A 20,012-nucleotide genomic window follows, 5' to 3' on the forward strand; every position below is an offset into this window, starting at 1 on the left:
ATCCAGTAGGGGTGGGGTCTTGTGGCACATCTGCTGGATCATAATAAGGGTCTCCTAAATCATCTGGGACAGGAGACAAGGTTGGGGAACGATGAGGTAGGGGTGGAGGTGGGGAGGGTGGAGGAGGTGGGGAAGGCACTCTGAAAGGGGAGGTAGCAGTGTCTTTCCTCTTTGGAGGTGGAGGTGGAGCTGGTTTGTCCAAGTGTCTCTTTTTTGAAGACAATGTCAAATGTCCAGTTTTTGGATCCTTGGTGAGTGTCTTTTGGAGAGGATCTGGTGTGAAAAGTTCTTGCGACACTGGTTATTCGGTCGGCGCCGAAGTTTTCGGGGACGACGGGTTTTTAGGCTTGTCTAAGCCGTGCTTCTTTGGGACCACCGATTTTTTGGTCGGTGCCGAAGAAGGCTTCGGCACGGGAGTGTCGGCGCCGAGGGCCTTGTGATGCCGGCACCGGAAGGGCAGGTTTCGACACCGAAGGCTTTGGTACTGGGTTCTGTGTAGAGATGGAGGCCGATCTTTTCTTCGGTGCCGAAGGTTGTTTTTCGGTACCGCTGGTAGGCTGGCTCGAGCCCGAGCTGCCGGAAGGCTTAATAGGCCTCTTTACCGGGCCCGAAGTTGGGGTGTGAGAAGCAGTATCCTTGGTCTTGCCCGAAGGCGAAGGTTTGACCGAAGCCTTTTTGGGTATCAGCGTGGGTGTGGGAGGGGGTATTGTACTCACGACCCTCTGCGCCGGGGTGATGTCCTCCACATCTGAGTCGTCGGCCTCGGAAGCACTGACGAGGTCGTCGTCCTCTTCTTCAATGTTCTGCTGTCCCGAAGCTTCGACGTCGTCCCCGAAGATGTCGACTGGAGCGGAGGTCGAGGAGTGCGCCATGTTGCGTCTAGCCCGTCGATCTCGAATAGTCTTTTTATAGCGAAAAGACTTGCAGGCGGGACAGTCTCGGGCCTTGTGCTCAGGGGAGAGGCAGAGGTTGCACACCTCATGAAGATCGGTGTGGGGAAAATTAGACCCACATCGAGGGCACTTCTTGAAGGGAGTTTTTTCCATCAGCCGAGACCGGAGCCGGAATAGGCCCGAAGGCCGCTATCGAAGAAGTGCCGAAGAGAAGGTGAGTAAGATGATTTATTATCTGAAGGAGCTCGATGAGCGAGGATTTTTGCGTCGATCGTTGAACTGGAAAGTTCGGAACCGGAGCGCGAAGTATTACATCCGAGCCCGATGGCGGAAAAAACAATCTGAGGATGGAGCCGAAGCCCATGCGCAATACGAACCAAAGGAGGAGTCACCGAACTCGTGACTTCCAAAGACTTTCCAAGAGGAAAAACAAACTGCAAACATCCGGGCCCAACACCAGATGGCGATCTATGCACAGTGTATATTCTGCAGCTCATATGCCTCGAACATGTGTTTCCTATACTTTTTATATGGGATAGATGACACTTTGAGGAAAAGCAGTTTATTCCATGATATCACATTTGTAAAAAGTAAAAAAAAAAAAACACACAAAAAAGTGCTAATCAGTTTACTGAAAAGGGATGATTTATGGAATATGATTTCTTGGTTTACATCTATATTCCTGAAATAAAAAGTAATATTGACTGAACCAATCATTGTCAGTTTGTTTTAAGTACCTAACCTGTTGCAAATTAATGAAAAAATGTTTTAGGAAATTTGTAAATTATTTTTTGAATTCCGATTATTATATGATCATGATAGCATTACTTAGGGCCTTAAGTGCAAATTAACATGCATTTCTGCGTCGATGTTACTTCCGGAGATGGACGCTCCCTCAAACAATTTTTTTATCATCCCAGTTCAAAAAACCTCCAGCAGTCCTGTCACTTCCCTTTACATATTTGGCTGGACGTGGCTGTTTTGCATAACCATTTGAAAAATTAAATTGATTTCTGATCAAATAAAAACAATAGAGTTATGAATTTGAACACAGGAATAATAGAATAGTCCTTTAATGATCACATGAACTTTATACAATGATCAGATGAACTTTATACAGGATTACAATTTGAGCCCGCAGGCCACAGTTCCTTTTCACCTCTTAAAATCTGTTAATTTACTTTTCTTAAATAATTTGATTTATATATTTTATTCAGCCAGCTTCAAGCATTCAAAGCATGTGACACTTTTCAAGAATAAGATTTGTCAGTGTATAAAAAAATTAAAAGCTATCTATTAATGTTCAAGTGTATCAAACAAGAGTAGGGGTAAGTTTCTTATCTGTACATCAATTCTCCAGCAGATAATCGTCTCTAGACTCATTCGTTATATATCTATTATCCTGGAGCAAGAACAGTGTTGTATGCCGTCATTGTAACTGGCCTACATACATGAATCAAAGTAGACATCCAAGAGTGTATTTAAGAGCTTATATTAGTCAATTCCTACTCATAAAATGGAAAGAGCTAAAAAGATGAATGGAAGGTCCATTGGAAATTCTGCTGGTGCTTTAAAACTTACTGAGATTGTGTGAATTTTTTTCTAAAGATCCAGTGCTGGAGAACCTCTGATATTTTATTTTTCCATGATGAAGTGAATGTTAAAACTAACAACAGAACATTACAGGTAAAATATTTGCAGGCTAAGCATTCCTCCTTTTTAGTTAATTAAATGTTTCATTAATCACGGTTAAGTTAATCAAATACTTGGGACAGCTAACAGTGATGGCAGGAATCATATGTGGAGTGGGGTTACTCCATAGAATCCATAACAGAATGGTTTTGTTCTATTCAATGCGAATTCTTTCTGGAGTCATGATGTGAAACACACACACAAGCTGTTATTTGTGGGAAAGCCTCAATACCCAGAATGGGATTTTATGTGAAATGCACACAAAAAGGAGGCTTCTGTTGGAGAGCTCTGAAATTTAGGATTGCAATTTACAACTGACAAAATGCTTAATAAGAGACAAAAATGAAACATTTGAAAATAAGGTCAAGGCACAGATTTCATTTAAAACATGAGCTAGAGCAAGCAATAAGAAAATATAGACTTTAAGTGTACAAACAATGAGGATGTAAAACCACCTGTGCAAAATTGCAAGATTTTTTACTATCTTAAATCTCCCACCTCAACTCTGCTTCAGAGAAGTAAGGCAATTAAAGAAAGGGAAACTAATGGAGGTATTGTTGTACTAGGACGTCGGAGAATATGGTTTACACTATGAGTAAAAAAAGAAAACATAACAAAAACGATCGCCAAGTAGGTGACACCCTGAGCTAAGGTGAGCAAAAGAACAAATGATCAAGAATATTAAGGGGAGTGGTTGGTCAAAATAGTCTGAGAAACAAAAAAACCTTCAAAAACTCAAACTTCTAGTACTGCGTTCAGCTTCCAGACAGTCACTTCATCTTGATCAACTCCACGTGGATGATAACAGGGATAAGAAAGGGACACAATCTTTGAGGAGTGTATTTCTTTCATGCATCTCCAATTCCTAAAATAGTGTAATCATCGAGTCTCTGGATTTTCCTACGCCGATCCATTTAACTGTAGAGAGAAGAAAAAATATATTTTCTATTCTACTATTCAAACAAAATGACAACGCACCACAAGAGTTCAAATACAGTTCTGCACTACATTTGTTTCAGTTGCAGGGTTTGTGCAATTTATAATACAAGCAATAGCCATGTTTAATTAACTTACCTAATCCAAGTTTCCTAAAGTACCTGAAATTAACAATATGTGGATACTTGCCTCTGCTGGGATCACAGAGGAACTCCGACTTCTGAAAAGATATGCTAGTTCCACGCTTTCCGTGTGATACAATGTGCTAAGGTATTGATACAGAGATCATCAACCAGATGGTATGACACAAGCACGCATGCCTACACCACGTGTTCCTTAACAACGTGGTTGGAACAACAAATGAGTTTTAACCACGCATTCCTTTACCAGGCAAGTCTTACCACGCACGTCTTTACAACAAATTGCCTTAGGGAAAGAGCTGGACTTTGAAACAGTATAATTTAGTACTTCAACTCCATTCTTCTCAGCAGTAGGTAAAGTGTTGGACTTTAAAGTCCAAGGCCGCTTTACCCAAAGCTTGATTTTGTAATAACATGTGTGGTACAGGAATGCGGGGGTATGACGCATTCGTTATTCCGACCGCATTGTAAAGGCAACACATATTTTGGCCGTTGTTGTAACTGCTGTTTCCCCATTGACCACAGTTTACAACTGGATGAAATAACCTAGAGACAGCATGCCAATTTGATGATCGTTCCATGCTCTAAGTGGATGTAAATAGTTGGAAAGACATTACACTCTCCTCAGCCAGGTCCTAGTTTTACACAGGTGACACTGCCTTCTCTAGGAAGAAGAAAAAATGTTTTGGCACCAAAACTATATAAATGAAAGGAAAAAAAAACTAAAGCGGGAGTAAGTACGTGTTTTGTTAGAATTCTCTCTTCATCCAATACGTACGATTATTTTCGTTATTCAGCAGTTGCATTTGTTTGTCTTTTTTGTTATATATACTATTAAAAAATCCAAACTCAAAAATCTGGCTTTGTTACAATCTGATGCAGACTATGGTACGACAAACTGAACAAAGGTAAAAAGATGAAAAATATTCCAAAGGTGTCTGGTTGGCATATTTTGTTTAAAGAGTAAAAGTGGCCTAAAACTGCAGCTGAGACAATGGGTTACGAACATCTGTGCGAAAGTCTACCACCATAAATATTTTGCATCAGACATCTCTGCAAAATCTTTTTCTACCAAGCTGTTTTGTAGAACTTCCTATCGGAAGCCTCGCAGGTAAATGGCAATGTTGTTAGAGAGCAATGGCTGTTGCAATTTACAAATTAATTTTCGTAATCTATAGGTTATATGTCTAAGTCGGAGGTTCTTTGTGACTGTGTTGGTAAAAATTGCATAAGACCACAAACCTTTTCTGGAAGTTATTTGTTTCTGATTAAAAACGGTCAGGAGATGAAGGTAGCAGGCAAACGTGGAAAAGTGAACTTTCAGTGTGGGATGCTCGGGGGCTCCTCTCCAGTCACACTCCTGGACAGCACAACAATTTATATACACACACATTTTGAGGTATAAACGTAGATGCACTGTGTTTATCAATGGTCAATTCCAAGGGCTAGCTATATAGTGCTTGCCCAGTGCAAAGTACAAACACTCGGATCCTGCAGAAAGCATCAGCTCTACATGGACCACGTTGCTGAGTATGATTAGCCACTCCATGCCGCCTAGTTATTTTTGGCACAGCTTCCTCAGGTCTTCCAAGTTTGAGTCAACAATCAGTTTAATAAAATCCTCTTCACAGATCCCATCTCCCCACTGCTAGCTTCTGTAAGAATTGGGAATCCTGGGAGGGGTGGGGAGTCTTTGTTCATTCATCGTAGGTCCGAGAGACACTTCAAAGTTTTAATTAGGCCTACATCCTGAAAAATGTCTCTCAGAGTGTACCCCAAGAATCTAGCACTCTGTCCTTCCAAAGGTCTGGCTGCTTCAATGCAACATTTAAATAAAAAATATGCAAAATACTTCCTGTTTGAGAAACATCTCACATCCTTCCTTTGTGCCCTTCAAACCTTCACACTCATTCACTGTCAAAGAATGACCACTCTCCTTGCCTGGGTTCCATTGCTGCTGTTCCACTACAACCATAGTTTATTCTATGTACATACCTAGCGATGCATATTTCTCCCGAAGCTCATAAATAGGACACCTACACCTCTTTTCTATGGTATTTGATTGTATTGCCTACTGTTAAGTGTTTCCAATGCCCCTGCGACCCCAAGTGAAGGAAAATGTACAACAAACAAATAAACTAACAGGTGAAATTAAAGTCTGCATTTCATTGCAAAATGTAAGCTAAACAGCAGAGGTGTTGCTGTCCCTGAGAGCAATCTTGGGTTGTAATAACTCTCCTTTTCAGTCACAGTGCCTGATAAGTATATCTTGTAGTAAAAGGAATCGGGCAGCATTGAGCGTTACTGTATCCACACAAGCTAATAGCAGGGTTGATCTATAGAGTGATTGGAGAAAAAGAATCTGTTTGTCAATAAGAATCATTGTGCCCTTGTCAAGATTAGCTCACAGCAGGTATGTCACTGTTACTTAGAGGGTCTTTACATCGCAGAAAAGTACATCAGGAATGTTGAATGGGATATATAATAGTATGGGAGTGTAAAAATACTATATATATATATATTTATTTATATATATATATTTTTACACACACATACTACTATATATATATATATATACACTATTATATATCCCAGAACAAATCCATTCTGATCTGAATGGATCAGTGTAGGCAGCAATTGCACAGAAGACCCTGCTAATAACTTCCCGAGGATTTTATTATCTGTGTCTAATATAGCTACGGTCCTGTATGAAGAGAGCGGGGTGGGATCTTTTTTCAGGTTTGAGCAGGGGCACTAAAAGGGGCTCTTGAAGAGAATTAGGAAGCGAGCCTGTTGCAAGCGCCTCTTTATAAATTTCAACTAATTTAGGGGATAGGAGGGTTGCAAATCGATCATAGTACTCTAACAGTAAGTAATCCGTCCAAACCAGGGGTCTAATTTCTGGCCAGATTATGAATTGCACCCTTCACTCCCTGCACAGTGATCAATTCATCAAGTTCCTCATGTACAATAGGAATGATGGAAGGTAGAGATAAGGGATCCAAAAAATGTTGGATGGACTTTGTGGGAGGTGCAGGTAATGCTAGATATAACACATTATAGTAGATGCTAAACGCTCGTAAAATATCCACCTGATCATAAAGAACTGGGACCACATCCTGTACAATTTCAGTGATTGGTGGACTTAGTACATCTTGGCGAACCAAGCAATCAAGAATGAATTTAGAGAGGTGTATTCCGTATAACTATAGCAGCGGACCGGTTCGGTCAGTGCTGCGTAACGTGCTTTAGCGTCAGTCAGTGAGCAGCGGGTTGCCTCATCTGGAGGATGGTGGTTGACAATGCTCAAAAGCTTCTCCTCTGCGAGATTTGTAATTATATCTTACTTTCTAAATCTTAAAAATTCACTGAAAAAAAAAAAGGTTAAAGTAATTTCTTACAATATTAAGTTAGGTTAAAACCTCAGTGACAATGTAATATTTTAAACTAAAAAAAAAAAATCTACCTGTTGTAGATGAATAAAATGGCCAAGGTATCTGGGACAAGCAGCATGAGTTTTTTCCCTCAGTATGGAAATTTAGCACTGTTTTCCAGTGACAAAATGCAAAGATCACCACACATTTGGAGTCGATGATGCTACATGTATGATGACTAAATTATTTTAACTACTGCACAAACTTCTTTATGCCCTTCATGTGCCACTGCATGTAGAAATGGGTAAAATGTTCCACTACAGCAACATACCCCCTTTTTTTTTGTTAAGTCACTTGTGCTGGAGGAATCACAAGTACCACCTTCACAAGACTTTTGAACTGGTGAAAATCGACTTAAAGCTTGAAACATAAGTGTGCAGTTTTCTTTAAGTACCTGAAAACAATGTTAGAAGACACAGGAAAGGTATTAGGGAAGAAGGAAATTAAACGGTGGAGGGGAGCTAAAGCATCCAAAGCAGGTGATCAAAAGGACTACCACAGAGATCTAGTCAATTTTCAACTTTTTAAATGCAATAAAACAAGTTCAGATGGCTGCGTGTGAACAAATACTTATTTGTAGGAAATGCATATGTATGATGCATGTGATTGGGTTGTCTTAGCACCAACATGCTATTTCAAAATAACGGAGATAAAGTATGTCTTGTCCTCAATATGGCATGCCCAATTATTTTCAAGTAAGAAGGATCACAAAAAGCAAGAGAACAATAATTCCTGTTGACTTCACTTTTGTCCCCTTGTGGCTACTGCAAAGGTCTGTAGAGAAAAGGCTGGGTGCAAGAGGACAGCACGATTTGTGCATTGAACTTCTCTTTAAACTATTCTTACATAGTGGATTTATTTTTGTTGTACAGAGAGAACATCTCTATTTCAATGACTTGATCTTCCACATGGTAGCATATTAAATTGCCTTCTTTCAGGCGAATTGCAGAAAAGAAAAAGAAGACCAAAATACAACCATGAGTGTTTATTATATTTAGCATCAATTTTGCATTTTATATTCTTCCTAGAGAACAAATCCACTCAACCTTTCAGATTTCTCCACATCAATTACATTATCACAAATAGAAGCTTGGTCAACAGAGCAGCACAAAGCATCTTTAGATGTTTACCTCACATTTAAAGACTACAAAGGCGAGATGGGAAAATAACTACAGCAACGTGATCATCTGCTCACACGTCGGAGTCCAGTATTGCTCTGGGACCATTACCAAGAGCATATTTTAACTCGTGAACAAGAGATATTTTAACTTCTGACTCTTATAATAACTATATGTGGCTGTTAGTGGACTTAATATCGGGCCAAAGTTTTCTATGCAAGAATACACCTGGCTAAATCGAGTTAATTTCATTGACGGACAGAAAGGAGATGGGAGGGAAAAAGGCGAGGGAAGAAGAGACTGAGTGGAGGGTGGTGGGTGGTGGGTGGTGGTGGTAAGGGAAAGAGTGAAATGTTGGAACAACCAGTTTGGTCTATTTTGATTTCTCTTCCAACTAGTTTGGGTTGCAAAACTCTAGGGAAAGACAGTGTGATGTTCACTTCTGTGAAGCTCAGTGGATAACAGTTATGACTAGCCTTAGCTATCTTATAAATCAATCGTGATTTATAAAGTGCAGCAAATCACCAGTGAGAGTCTAAAGACGAGGGAGAAGCAAGCTGCTTCGCGGTAATCTGTTAATTCGAACAGCCAGGTCTTTAGTCCTTTCCAGAAATCCTGGTGCAGGGGAAGGTCGTTGCAGGCTTTGGCCGCCAAGTGCAAGAAGGACCGTCCTCCGCTGTATGCTCGGCGGATACTGGGGGATGGGGCGTGTCTGAGAGGGAGAGGGATCACAGGGGTCTGGTCGATTGGTGGATGGTCATTAGTTTTTTGATGTACGATCATCCTTCATTGTGTGGGGCTTTGAATGGGTGGGTCAACATCTTGAACTGGCATCTCTTCTGGATCAGGAGTCAGTGTAGCTTCTTGAGGTGTGGAGAGATGTGAATCCATCTGGGGAGGCTGAGGATGAGTCTTGCCGCCTAATTTTATATTGTCTGTAGTCTCTTCAGGGGGTGTGGAGTGATTCCTTTGTAGAGAGTGTTCCCGTAGTCTAGCCTGAGTGATGGTCCTTTTGGCGTTGATTAGGAGCCACCTGAAGATCTTACGGAGCATGAGGGTGTCTTACTGGATTCCATTTTGGTGGAGTCTGCTGATCAAAATATGGTGGGAGGTGGTGTGGAAGGCAGTTGACAGGTCCAAGAGGATGAGGACTGCTGTTTCACTGCGGTCAAGGAGGCTGTCTCACTAATGTGGTTGGCTCGAAATCCGGATTGAGAGGGGTCCAGAAGGTTGTAGGTTCCAGGTGTTTGGTGAGGGTTGATTGCCTTTTCGAGGACCTTCGCTGGAAACGGGAGCAGGGAGGTAGCTGGGCCGGTAGTTCTTCGGATCTGCTGGGTCAGCGGATGGTTTCTTCAGGAGGGTCTCACTTCAGCATGTTTCCAGTACTCAGGGAAGAAGGGCGTGGTGATGGAGGCGTTGAGGACTTTTCTTGAGTGTTAGACCTGGCACCTTGGCGTGAGTCTCCCTTCCTCTTTTTGTCGCTGTGCCTCATGTGTTTTTATGGTGTTGGCCGCTCAGCGCGCTGTGCCACTGCCAACCAGTGTCGCGGTGCGAGTGCTCCCTATGTAAATTGTATATGTTGGTTGGATTCCATGATTGAATTGTTTGATTTACTGTCAGACCCCAGTAAAGTGCGCCGGGGGCGCCAGGGCATGTAAATGCGAACACCGCTGGTGGGCTTGCAGCACTGGTTGTGCCACCCACAGAAGCGGCCGGTAAAATATGTCTGAGGTCTGCCATCGCAGAACCTGCGTGCAGTCTGGTACTGACATGCTGACCGGCAAGTGCCCACACTTGCCAGTCCCTAAAACCTTCCCTTAGCTGCATGTTAGTCACCCCTCTGGTAGGCCCACGGGCAGGGTGCGTTGTAAGCCTAAGGTAGGACAAGCCTGGATGCGTGGCATGTCCTAGTAGTGAATTACCGCCATCTTGTTGTTCACTACTGCAAGGCTACCCTATTCTCATAGGCCAGTATGGGCGGCCTGGATTATTACACCCTATGATCCTAACCGACCCAGGGAACATGGTAGAAGATCGAGTTTAGTATGCCTGAACTCGGAATAATAAGGTACATCTTTTCGCAAGGTTTATTTTAATATTCCGGGTTTGCAAATGCCGCTTTTAGAAAGTTGGCCTTTGCTTGCCTAAACCTTTCAGCCGCCTCTGCGTGATGTGTATCTGATGTCTGGCTGGTATGAGTGACAGGGCTGGAGGAACCCAGATGGGCAGGGCTAGGTAGCCTGGTAATGAATAGGACGATCGACAGGTAGATGGGTGGGAGGAGTGCTCCTAGGCTCTGAATAGGACAGTGCTCTGCTACCTCAATGCCGGCTCCGCCCCCTGAGGAGCGTCTGATGACTCTGCCCTGCACTCTGAAAGAAGAAGCCTGCATCGCGTAAACAAAGTGCTCAGAAACCGGACTGAACTAGGCAAGGGCCCCCCTGGCCTGGGAGAACAAAAGATTTGCTGTATAAATGGAGGAGCCCTGCTCCTGAGAAACTAGATCCGCTTTTGACCAAGAAGAATCTCTGCCTGAGGAGGAGGCACCGGGAAAGCTGTAGGAGGAAGACTGTCCCTATCCTGGGGGATTGGCCTGCAGTGGTGACCTTGCTGCCAAAGGAGAGAAGAGAAACTGTTGCTGAAGACTTTCACTTTACTTTTACTTTCAAGACTTGTGCTTTTCCAAAACGATCTCCAAGGGCTTGGAACTGAGCTTGCCCCCTGAACTGAGCCCCAGGACCATTGGGCTCTACCTGATCTTCACTCGCCTGCTGCTGGACTGTGGTGTCCTTTCCCTCGCCGGAGCTGTGACCCTCGTGCCCCAGTCCCTCCTTGAGCCGTGACCAGGACTGCCTAGCCGCCCCCGCCTTGGGAAGAGCCTCGCTCGATCGGAGCCGCTCCCCCTACGCTGTGCTGGGCTGCCCCGTCACCTCGCTCGTTGGAGGCTCGCTGTGCACCTTCACCCTCCCGCCGGAATCGGCGTTTGTGAGCATCTCCAAGCCTCGGACGGCCCGGACGTATCTGCGTGCCCGGCTGCCCCGCTTTGTTCACCCGCCACCTGCAACACCCCGCTCTTGTCGTGAGCCTGAAGATCAGACCCCCATCGTGAAGTGTGGGAGCCGCGGACGCCGCCTCGCTCTTCTGTCGAAGAGCCGCTGAAATCCCGCACCCGCCTTTGCGTCAAGAAACAAGGTACTGTACTCACGAACTCGACCGCGAGCTCGCATCGAATCCAGGGTCCGCAACGTTCTTATTTCCCTGTCATCTGCTGTGTGCTTCCTGGGCGCTGCCTCCGCACGAAGTGCGCGGAGGCCTACAGTTACCTTGTGCCCGCCTAAAGAACTTTCCGTAAAACAAAGAGAACTTTACCGTATTTCCAAGAATTGTGGCCCCATCATTTCAACGTTACTGGGCCTTGTATATGACTCTGCTGAAACTACATAAAAGCTTATTTTTATATACTTCCTGATTGGTGTCCGTTTGTGGTGCATGCAAGGGGTTTACTGTATGTATTATTGCACTTGCTTAACCGTGTACGCCTGAGACTTAGCCTAGACTGCTCGCACCACGCACCTAGAGGGTGAGCAGGGGTTATTCTGGGGAGTCATCCTTCGCCCTGACAAGAAGTAAAGGGTCCCTGCTTGTTGTGGGTTCACACCTGCGTCAACCAGAGCCCCCTCATTTCTAACATTGAGCTTGTAGCCAATTGTCTTGCTCTCGAGGATGAAGATGTGGTGGGGACATGGGTCCGTGGGTGCTCATGAGTGTATGGAGTTCATGATGGAGATTGTGGCTGGAGTAGTGAGAGTACCAATGGGTGATTAGGTGTTCTAGGGTTGTGTTCCAGGGTGCGAGTAGGCCGATGGTGGCGGAGGGTTGGGATTTGAAGTTCTCATAGATGGTTGAGATCTTGTCATGGAAGAAGTCTGCCAAGGTGTCACACAGTTCTTAGGAGGGGGTGATGTCTTTTCTGGTGGCTGAGGGGTAGGAGAATTCCTTCACGATGGCAAAGAGCTCCTTGCTGTGGTTTGTGCTGGTTTTATGGCCTTTACTATAATCTAAGCTAAAGCTTGTGAAACAGGCTAACAGATCACAGCACCCATTACTCAAACTGATTGTTATCCTAACGTGTTCAATATGAACACATATTTCACTCCAAAAATTAAGACATTCATCCCCACATGCATCACAATTTGTTGAAAACAATTAGCAAATACTGCATTCGTGTCTTTCCTTGTAAAATAAGTTTCAACAAATCACTCAGGGAGGGTTAGTGTTACTCACATGGTGTGACTGATAATGAGTTTAGGTTACTTAGGTTAGGGTGTGCCTGTCTCTCACCGTTCCAAAGTTCATGATTATGTTTTGAATTCTTGTCTGCCTGCAAACTACGGATATTACACGAACAACATAGGCACTCTTAGTATTTCAACAGCTTTCAAACTATTTTTAGGAGTCTTTATTGACGGATCTTCATTCAGGAAGGAGGGAGGTGAACAGCTGAGAAAAAAAAGAAAGAATAAAGCAAACTTACCTGCCGGTCGCATCCTAGCCGCCGTCTCTCCTTCGAGCAGGAAACATTCATGCTCCCTAAGCCAATGACAACGCTGCAATGCAGCATTGTAATTGGTTCCCCTAAGCAAATCACAAGGCTGCATTGCAGAGTTGTGATTTGTCTGAGCGCCATGGTTCGGCACTCAGGCGGGGACAGGGAGCATGTGTATGCTCCTCACCAGGCTGTGTATTGCAGCCTGGTGGGGAACATGTAAAGTGCGCATGAATGTTTTGCTGGCCCATGACGGCTGGTCAAACATTAATGCGCACTTTGAGTGTGCTCATCACTCCTCCCCCGGGCCCTGCTCTGGCCATTCCCCGCATCTCCCCGCAACTAGGTAAGAAAAATAAAATGATGATAACGCTTTGTTATAATCATTTTATTTTTCCTCTGCGCTGCTCATTAAGCAGCAGGGTGCCGCTCCTCCGCCTTAGCGGAGGAGCTGCCCCTGTTGCAGATTCTTTTTTATACCAGCTTTCTTTCTTTTTCACAGTTTTTCAGCTTTGCTTTCTTCATCTTTCTTTCCTCCTTTTGTATTACTTTTCTCCGTTGCTCTGGTTTAAATTTGGACATGGAAAAATGCGGGTCTCCAAAAATGAGTGCCGGTGGTCCCCACCTTTTCAAATTAAGAACTGCAGCGCCGTTGTCCCAATCAGAATAAATTGAGATACCATGAAGGCAAACAGATTTGAATACTTACTAGGTATTCCAAGCTCCGTTTGTACGTATTTAACATATCTCTGTGCGTTGGGAGGGAGCTCCTCAAAAGTTCTGGCCCTTGATGTATCGGTGTTCCATCCAGGGAGGGTCTCGTATTTCACTTCCACTCTATTCAAGATCTCCTGGTTGGCTACAAAATTGGAGACAATAACCAGTAGTTATACAGAATGGTCTTATCAAAAGTCCTAATTATACAACACATACACAGTGCCTACATATTGGATAGTATAACAAAACCATCCACCAACTTAAGTAGATTTTGTGTATTTACATAAAGTCGAGTGGGAGCTAAAGCAGACTCCTAATATTGTTTGGAGGCCATACGAACAACAGGAGTCAAATACAAATATTGGAGCTTGTAAAGGTAAATGAAATACACTTACAATACATTCTGTCAGGTGTAGGTATTTAAAATGGTTATAAAAAGAGCTCGCATCAAGAGTGTGCTTAAATAAGGCTAATGCAAAGTGACAGAAATGCGAAAGAGAAAAAACAGTAAAGGAGGTAGAAATCTAGCAGTGTAAATGAATGGTACAACATCAATTTATACAATACATTAAGCACACAAACAATTTAACAGAAAAGATAACCGACTATTAGAAAAGCCAATTAAGCGTCCAGTAAATTCCATTTAAGTGAATGTATCCAGGTTAAAATACATATTTTCTTTTTTACCACACTTGAAAGCACAGGAACAAGTTTTTTCACATTATAATATCACTTTGCATCAGATTGACATAGAAGAAACATTATTCTATTCTATTATATCCAACTAAGCACATCATTAAATATGGTTTAATTCAGGCCATAGGCCTACCAGAGCTATCCCCTGTTCTTGGCGGTTAGCCTGTTTCAGGTGTATCTTGCTGAAGTTCGTTGTCATAGTTCGAAGAAGTTGGCATTTTGCATATCCCCAAGCGACATAGTTTGCCTGACATAATAGTGGGCTCTGCGTCTTAAACGTTAGCAAGACTGTTTTTGACCTGTACTTTCGACCATGTATAATGGCTGATAGTTTTTCCATGGTGTAAGTGTTCCACACCTTTCCTGATCACATTGTAATCATGCCGGTTGTCTGAAATTCCCAAACTTGGGCAACTGCCAATCTTGCCACTAATAGCAGGTGGGTGATGAGCTTACCTATAGGTGTAGTCAGGCGATATATATTGCTTTCGCCAGGTTCTCATAAAACAGCAGCAGTGGATGTAGTGGAAGGGAGACGACAGTTATGGTCCTCATTTTTGACGTAATCTCTTTCCAGTGCGTTTAAAAGTGGACCATGAATGCAAGTAGAGTGCATATGGACCAACCAACTGAACATAGAAAGTAATCTGGTAGGGAGAGGTACAATCTAGTCACAGTTTCATGTATACTGCACACAGATGGGGGACTTAGCTGCCCTAGTCCATATTTTTTCCACGTCTTTTCAGCTATGTCGATTCCTAGGTCCCTTTTGCTGTGTGTTCTATATTTGTGTTTATGGGTAGGGCACAGATCTTGTATATAGAGGTATAGTCAAATGATCCCCTCTGAGAACTTGTCCTCCTATGCGTCTTCTCTATTTGCCAAAGCTCCTACTTCCCATTCGTTCCCAAAGAGTAGTAGTTATGCAAGTCTAGATTGCTCTTCTCAGGCTGACTCTAAACTCGTCTCTTGACGCAAGTTTTCTCCAGGCCAACCTGTCAGTGGGTTGTGCTGATTCGGTCTACCTAAACCCAGATCTAGTATTTTCAACATTAAAGTCTTGGCCTGATTTATTGGGGTCATTGGAGAGGGATATAAAGTAATGCCTTTCTTTTTTACTACTGTCTGTAAATGTTTCAGCAGAATCGCTGTGATTTGTACTACTCAATGGGCGTCAGGCCTGGGCCTAATGGGGAACCATGCAGGTTGGCAGTGGGAGGAGAGAGAATTCTTACTCCACTTGTAACCCATGGTTTGCCTTCAGGATTGCAGTTCAAGTCCAGGAAGGGTCTGGTCTGGGTCGCTAGGCCATAATTATGGATATTGGGTAGGCCCAGTCCCCCTTATTTAGCTCAATTGTTTTCCAGAACTCTAGAAGTCCTATTTCGCCAAACAAAACTCAAGAGCACCTTTTGTATATGATGAAATAGTATGGCCTTGGGGAAAACTAAGGAGTAATGTCGGACCCACAGAGAGCGTGGTATAAAGTTCTTTTTTAAACTAGTTATCCATTCTTCCCCATCCAGGATACCTTCAGCTTCTCCCAGTGATCGAGATTTTACAAAGTGTCTGCTTTGGGGGGCTATGGGGTGTTACATCCATGCGTCTCTGGCCTCCTGTGGCAGATGAACAACAAGGTACTTTATTGAGCCCTCTGTCCAGAAGCAGGCACTCTATAGTACTTAATCGAATTATTCTTTGAGAGCAGGAAGGGAAGATATAGGATCGGGAAGGAAGAATAAACTGCCATCCGCAAACAGTGTGGCGTAATGTTTTGAAGCACCCACTATGCGACCCTTGAAGCGCGGATTGTATCCCCTGCTTACAGACCAACCATTGCTGTCTATATAGTAGCCAATGTAAAACCTAGGCCTCATCATGGTAGGATCACCATACATTTCATGTTAGTGTTGATGGTGGTATGAAATTGTGAGGGAAACGAGTATGATGGTAGATGTGGAATATCTTGTTTGATGAGGCGAGGCTCTTGAATATATTAAATATGCAGATATTTAAGCAATAACGGAACTGTGCTATCCTATGGCGTATATTCTAGGTCCCTGCTCCTATAGAATCTTTTCATAACTAGCTTGTTTCTGAATTTCAACAATACATTGGCCACTGTGATGAAAGAACCCAGTCTTGCCATTGGTATGTGTAAATTCAGTTTTTTTTATCGTCTTCTATTCACGTTTTTTTTTTTAACTTCGTTTTTACTTTTTGATCAAGTCCATACACCCTGGAATTGTGCTGGAAAAATTATGCTCTTTGTACACGCCTCAAGAAAATAATATATCTCACGACTGTGTCACCAGAGTCAAGTGTGCAGACTTCAGTGACAGATCGGGGCAAAATGTCACCAGAAATAAAACAAACATAACATAAAACGAAGAGCAGAAGAAAACCAAGAACAATAATTGTTCAACTAAATGTTTAATCGAGTGATATTTCAAACAATGGTGCTGTGGATCTGAATAGCATTAGAATGTCACCACTGCAGTATTACAGAGACCAGGGTAAAACATACTATACTGTACCTGGGAAATTAGGTATTTTCGTTCCATCCAGTGTGTAAGCTACTCCGATTTTGATTTCAGAGAACACATCCAAGATATCAAGCTTTGTGAGCGCCAGTCTATTAAAGTAAAGAAAAAGAAAGATGTAAAATCTTAATTGGACACACAAACACACACACTGGTGTACATCAAGTCACTGCAAAGCATGGTGGGCTGTGGCGAAATTTGCGTCGGACGGGCCAAATTTGACAGGTCGGTCTGTGGGCTGTTTTTTGTCCGCTTCTGGGCCAGCTTTCTGTTCTGGTCGCCGGGGTTTTTAGTGATTATTTCTCGGATATTACTACAAACATTGTCTGTAGAACACAGTCGCACAGTGCCGAAAATAGGCTCGGGCACCAAAATAAAAGTACCTCTATTTGCACAGCAGATAGCTACAAAGTGGGTCACATTTGCAAAGCGGGCCATTTTGATCTTGAAAAGACCTGCTATCAGGGTGTTTTACAGGGTACGGACAAGGATACTGGAATTATGCAGCAGGGGAGCATCACATTTTGAGGCAGAGTTGACTAAATTATGCAGCAAGAAAAGGGAAATTATGTGACCTAATGTGGCACATTTTGCTATAGTATTACTCCACAATTGGTCCTTTTTCACATGTTGACACTGTCTTAGCAAGGATTTAAACTCACTAGTACCAATTAACACCCAACTACAGTAATAAGCAACCGAAGGATGACCAATCAACCTTTGCACAGAGCCTTCCACTGAAGGGCAACGCAGGTCATCACGATTTTAGTAACTATTGCAATTTAAACAAATAAAGCACGAGAAACAAAGGAAGGTAAAGACTCTTCTTTAATCCAGTTATCCACTCTCCGTAACTGCCAAAACAGTCACTCGTGAACATTCTAAGGTAGGCTTCCAGTTGGACATTTTATTTGCAGGGGAAGGGGAGAAGGGCCAAACCAATAATATATAACTATGTTATCAGGAGGACATAACTAAATACGATAAACTACACATTTAACATATTTAGGTAGATTATGACACATCTTCCTTCATAATATATGAACATACCCTACCCTTGGCTTGCCACAACTTTTACAAGTCTGTCAACACTCCATACTTGTCCATTATCAAATTGGACCACATTTTTATTCACTCTTGTTAACTGATGTGGTGGGTAAAATGTACTTTGATACAACTGCTCTTTAGTGGGTCTCTTAACTAATACAGTATCAGCTATTTTCCAGTTTTGGTTTTTAGTCCATGTTTTTTGCCATACTAATTTTTGTACTGGTCTGGTGGTGTTGAACTCCCTGATGTGTTGCAGGACCATTGGTTATTACAATTTTCCCTCCACCCAACCATACCAGGTTCATTTTTGTGGAAGGCTCTCTCCCTCTAATACAAACAAACGGAGATACACCAGGTTAGGAGGCAGGGTGACGTGTGGTACGACCAAATGTAGATAAAATTTGAAATATTTTACAGCCCGGAAACAGGCCACGGCCTTCCTTTAAACAAGCAGCAGCCAAAGAACGACTACTCACAGGAGTAACCAGAGGGACATGCGGTAATATACACGCAAAGATCACGAACAGGGCAGCTGATAAGTCGGACAGCTCAGAGTGTGAGCATCCGGTATGCGACTAGAGAGCTATACAGAAACGATATGCCAAAACTCAAAGCGAAGATCAGGAACTCTGGAAATAGTGGGTGTGAATTACCTGAGGGAGAACTCCCCTCCAACCTAAAGGAAGACATGTACTTCCTGACAAAGATGATGCTGAACCAGGAACAGGAACAGGAACAGCAGCTCCGCTGTTAATTAGACACGCCCGCTGAAATGGTTCAGCAGAGACGCTGAACTTTATTAGCTGGAGGAAAGGGATCCTTGTTCCACTCTCACCACCACGGCGAACACTGGAAGCCCTGTCCACAATGGAGTAATGACCAAAAGGGGAGATGACTGGACTGCCCACTTCACAGAGATCGTCTTCAGTGTTGCAATTTAAACATATAAAGCAAGGGAAATGAAGGAAGTTGAAGAGTCTTCTTTAATTCAGTCATCCACTCTCTGTAACTGACAAAACAGTCACTCGTAAGCATTCTAAGGTAGGCTCCCAGTGGGACATTCTATGAGCAGGGGAAGTGGAGGCCGACCAAACCAAAAATGTGTAGCGATGTTATAAGGAGGACATAACAAAATACAATAAACTACACATTTAATATATTTAGATAGATTATAACAGTAACTTTTAATCCATTTGAGTTGGAAAACATAAATCAATCAAACATTTGTAAAGCGAGAAAAATCACCTGTGAGGATCTCAAGGTGCTAGGGTTGCTGCTAGCTTCATGGTGATCCGTTCATTTGAACAGCCAGGTCTTGAGTCGTTTCCTGAAGTGTTTGAGTGATGAGGTGGTCATAAGGTGTGGGGGAAGGTTGCCCCAAGCTTTGGCCACCAGGTGTGAGAAGAAGCAAACTCTGCTATTGTTTCGGCAGATCCGGGGGGTGTCTGCGAGGAAGAGGGAGGCAGATCATAAGCTTCTGGTTGGTTGGTTGGAAGGTCAATTGTTTGTTGATGTAAGCTGGTCCTTCGTTGTGCAGGGTTTTGTATGCGTGGGTCAACATCTTGAACTGGCATCTCTTCTGGATAGGGAGCCAGTATAGTTTTTTGAGGTGGGGTTTGAAGTGGGTTCATATGGGGAGGTCCAGGATGAGTCCGGTAGTTGAGTTTTGTATTTCTATAATCTCTTCAGGAGGCGTGGGGTGATTCTTACATAACATGCGTTCCAATAGTTCAGCCTGCTGTTGACAAGGGCCTGCATGACAATCCTTCTGGTGTTGACAGGGAGCCACCTGATTATCTTGTTGAGCATACATACGGTGTGGAAGCAGGCAAATAAGACTGTTTACCTGTTTCTTCATGGAAAAGTTGCTGTGCAGAGTGATGCCGAGGTTGCGGGTGTGGTCTGTTGGGGCGGGGGATGTGCCAAGTTCAGCAGGCCACCAGGAGTCATTCCATGGAGAGATAGTTGTCCATCTTGGGAGGGGGGTGATGCAGTTCCCAAAGGCTGCAGGGTTGGAGAACTCCTTCTCAATGGTGAAGAGCTGCTGGCTGCGGTGTGTGCTGGCTTCTAAGGGGTCTGCTAGGGCGCTCTTCTTTGTTTCTTTCAGGAGGCGGTGGTAAAGGTTGAGTGTTGTCTTGAAGGTGGTATGGTCTCCTGTCTCTTTGCTGGTGCACCATTTCCCCACTAGTTGCCGGCAGTTGCGTTTGGTGGATTTTAGCTCAATGGTGAACCACCTGGCTCTTCTGG

The 20,012-nt window shown here is 43.4% G+C and overlaps 1 protein-coding gene across 1 annotated transcript in view; it reads right to left on the reverse strand.

The window, feature by feature from the left end:
- Positions 1-1,950: 1,950 nt before the first annotated feature.
- ADSS2 (adenylosuccinate synthase 2) overlaps positions 1,951-20,012 on the reverse strand; it is a 338,000-nt gene continuing 319,938 nt past the window's right edge. Inside the window, exons 11-13 of the mRNA XM_085611393.1 lie at positions 16,710-16,807; positions 13,469-13,618; positions 1,951-3,503 (exon numbers count right to left, since the gene is read on the reverse strand). Of these exons, the coding sequence (XP_085467519.1) occupies positions 3,451-3,503; positions 13,469-13,618; positions 16,710-16,807 (301 nt within the window). The 3' untranslated portion in view covers positions 1,951-3,450. The remainder of the gene's footprint in view (positions 3,504-13,468; positions 13,619-16,709; positions 16,808-20,012) is intronic.

The sequence above is a fragment of the Triturus cristatus genome, chromosome 6, assembly GCF_964204655.1.
Source record: "Triturus cristatus chromosome 6, aTriCri1.1, whole genome shotgun sequence".
NCBI lineage: Eukaryota > Metazoa > Chordata > Amphibia > Caudata > Salamandridae > Triturus > Triturus cristatus.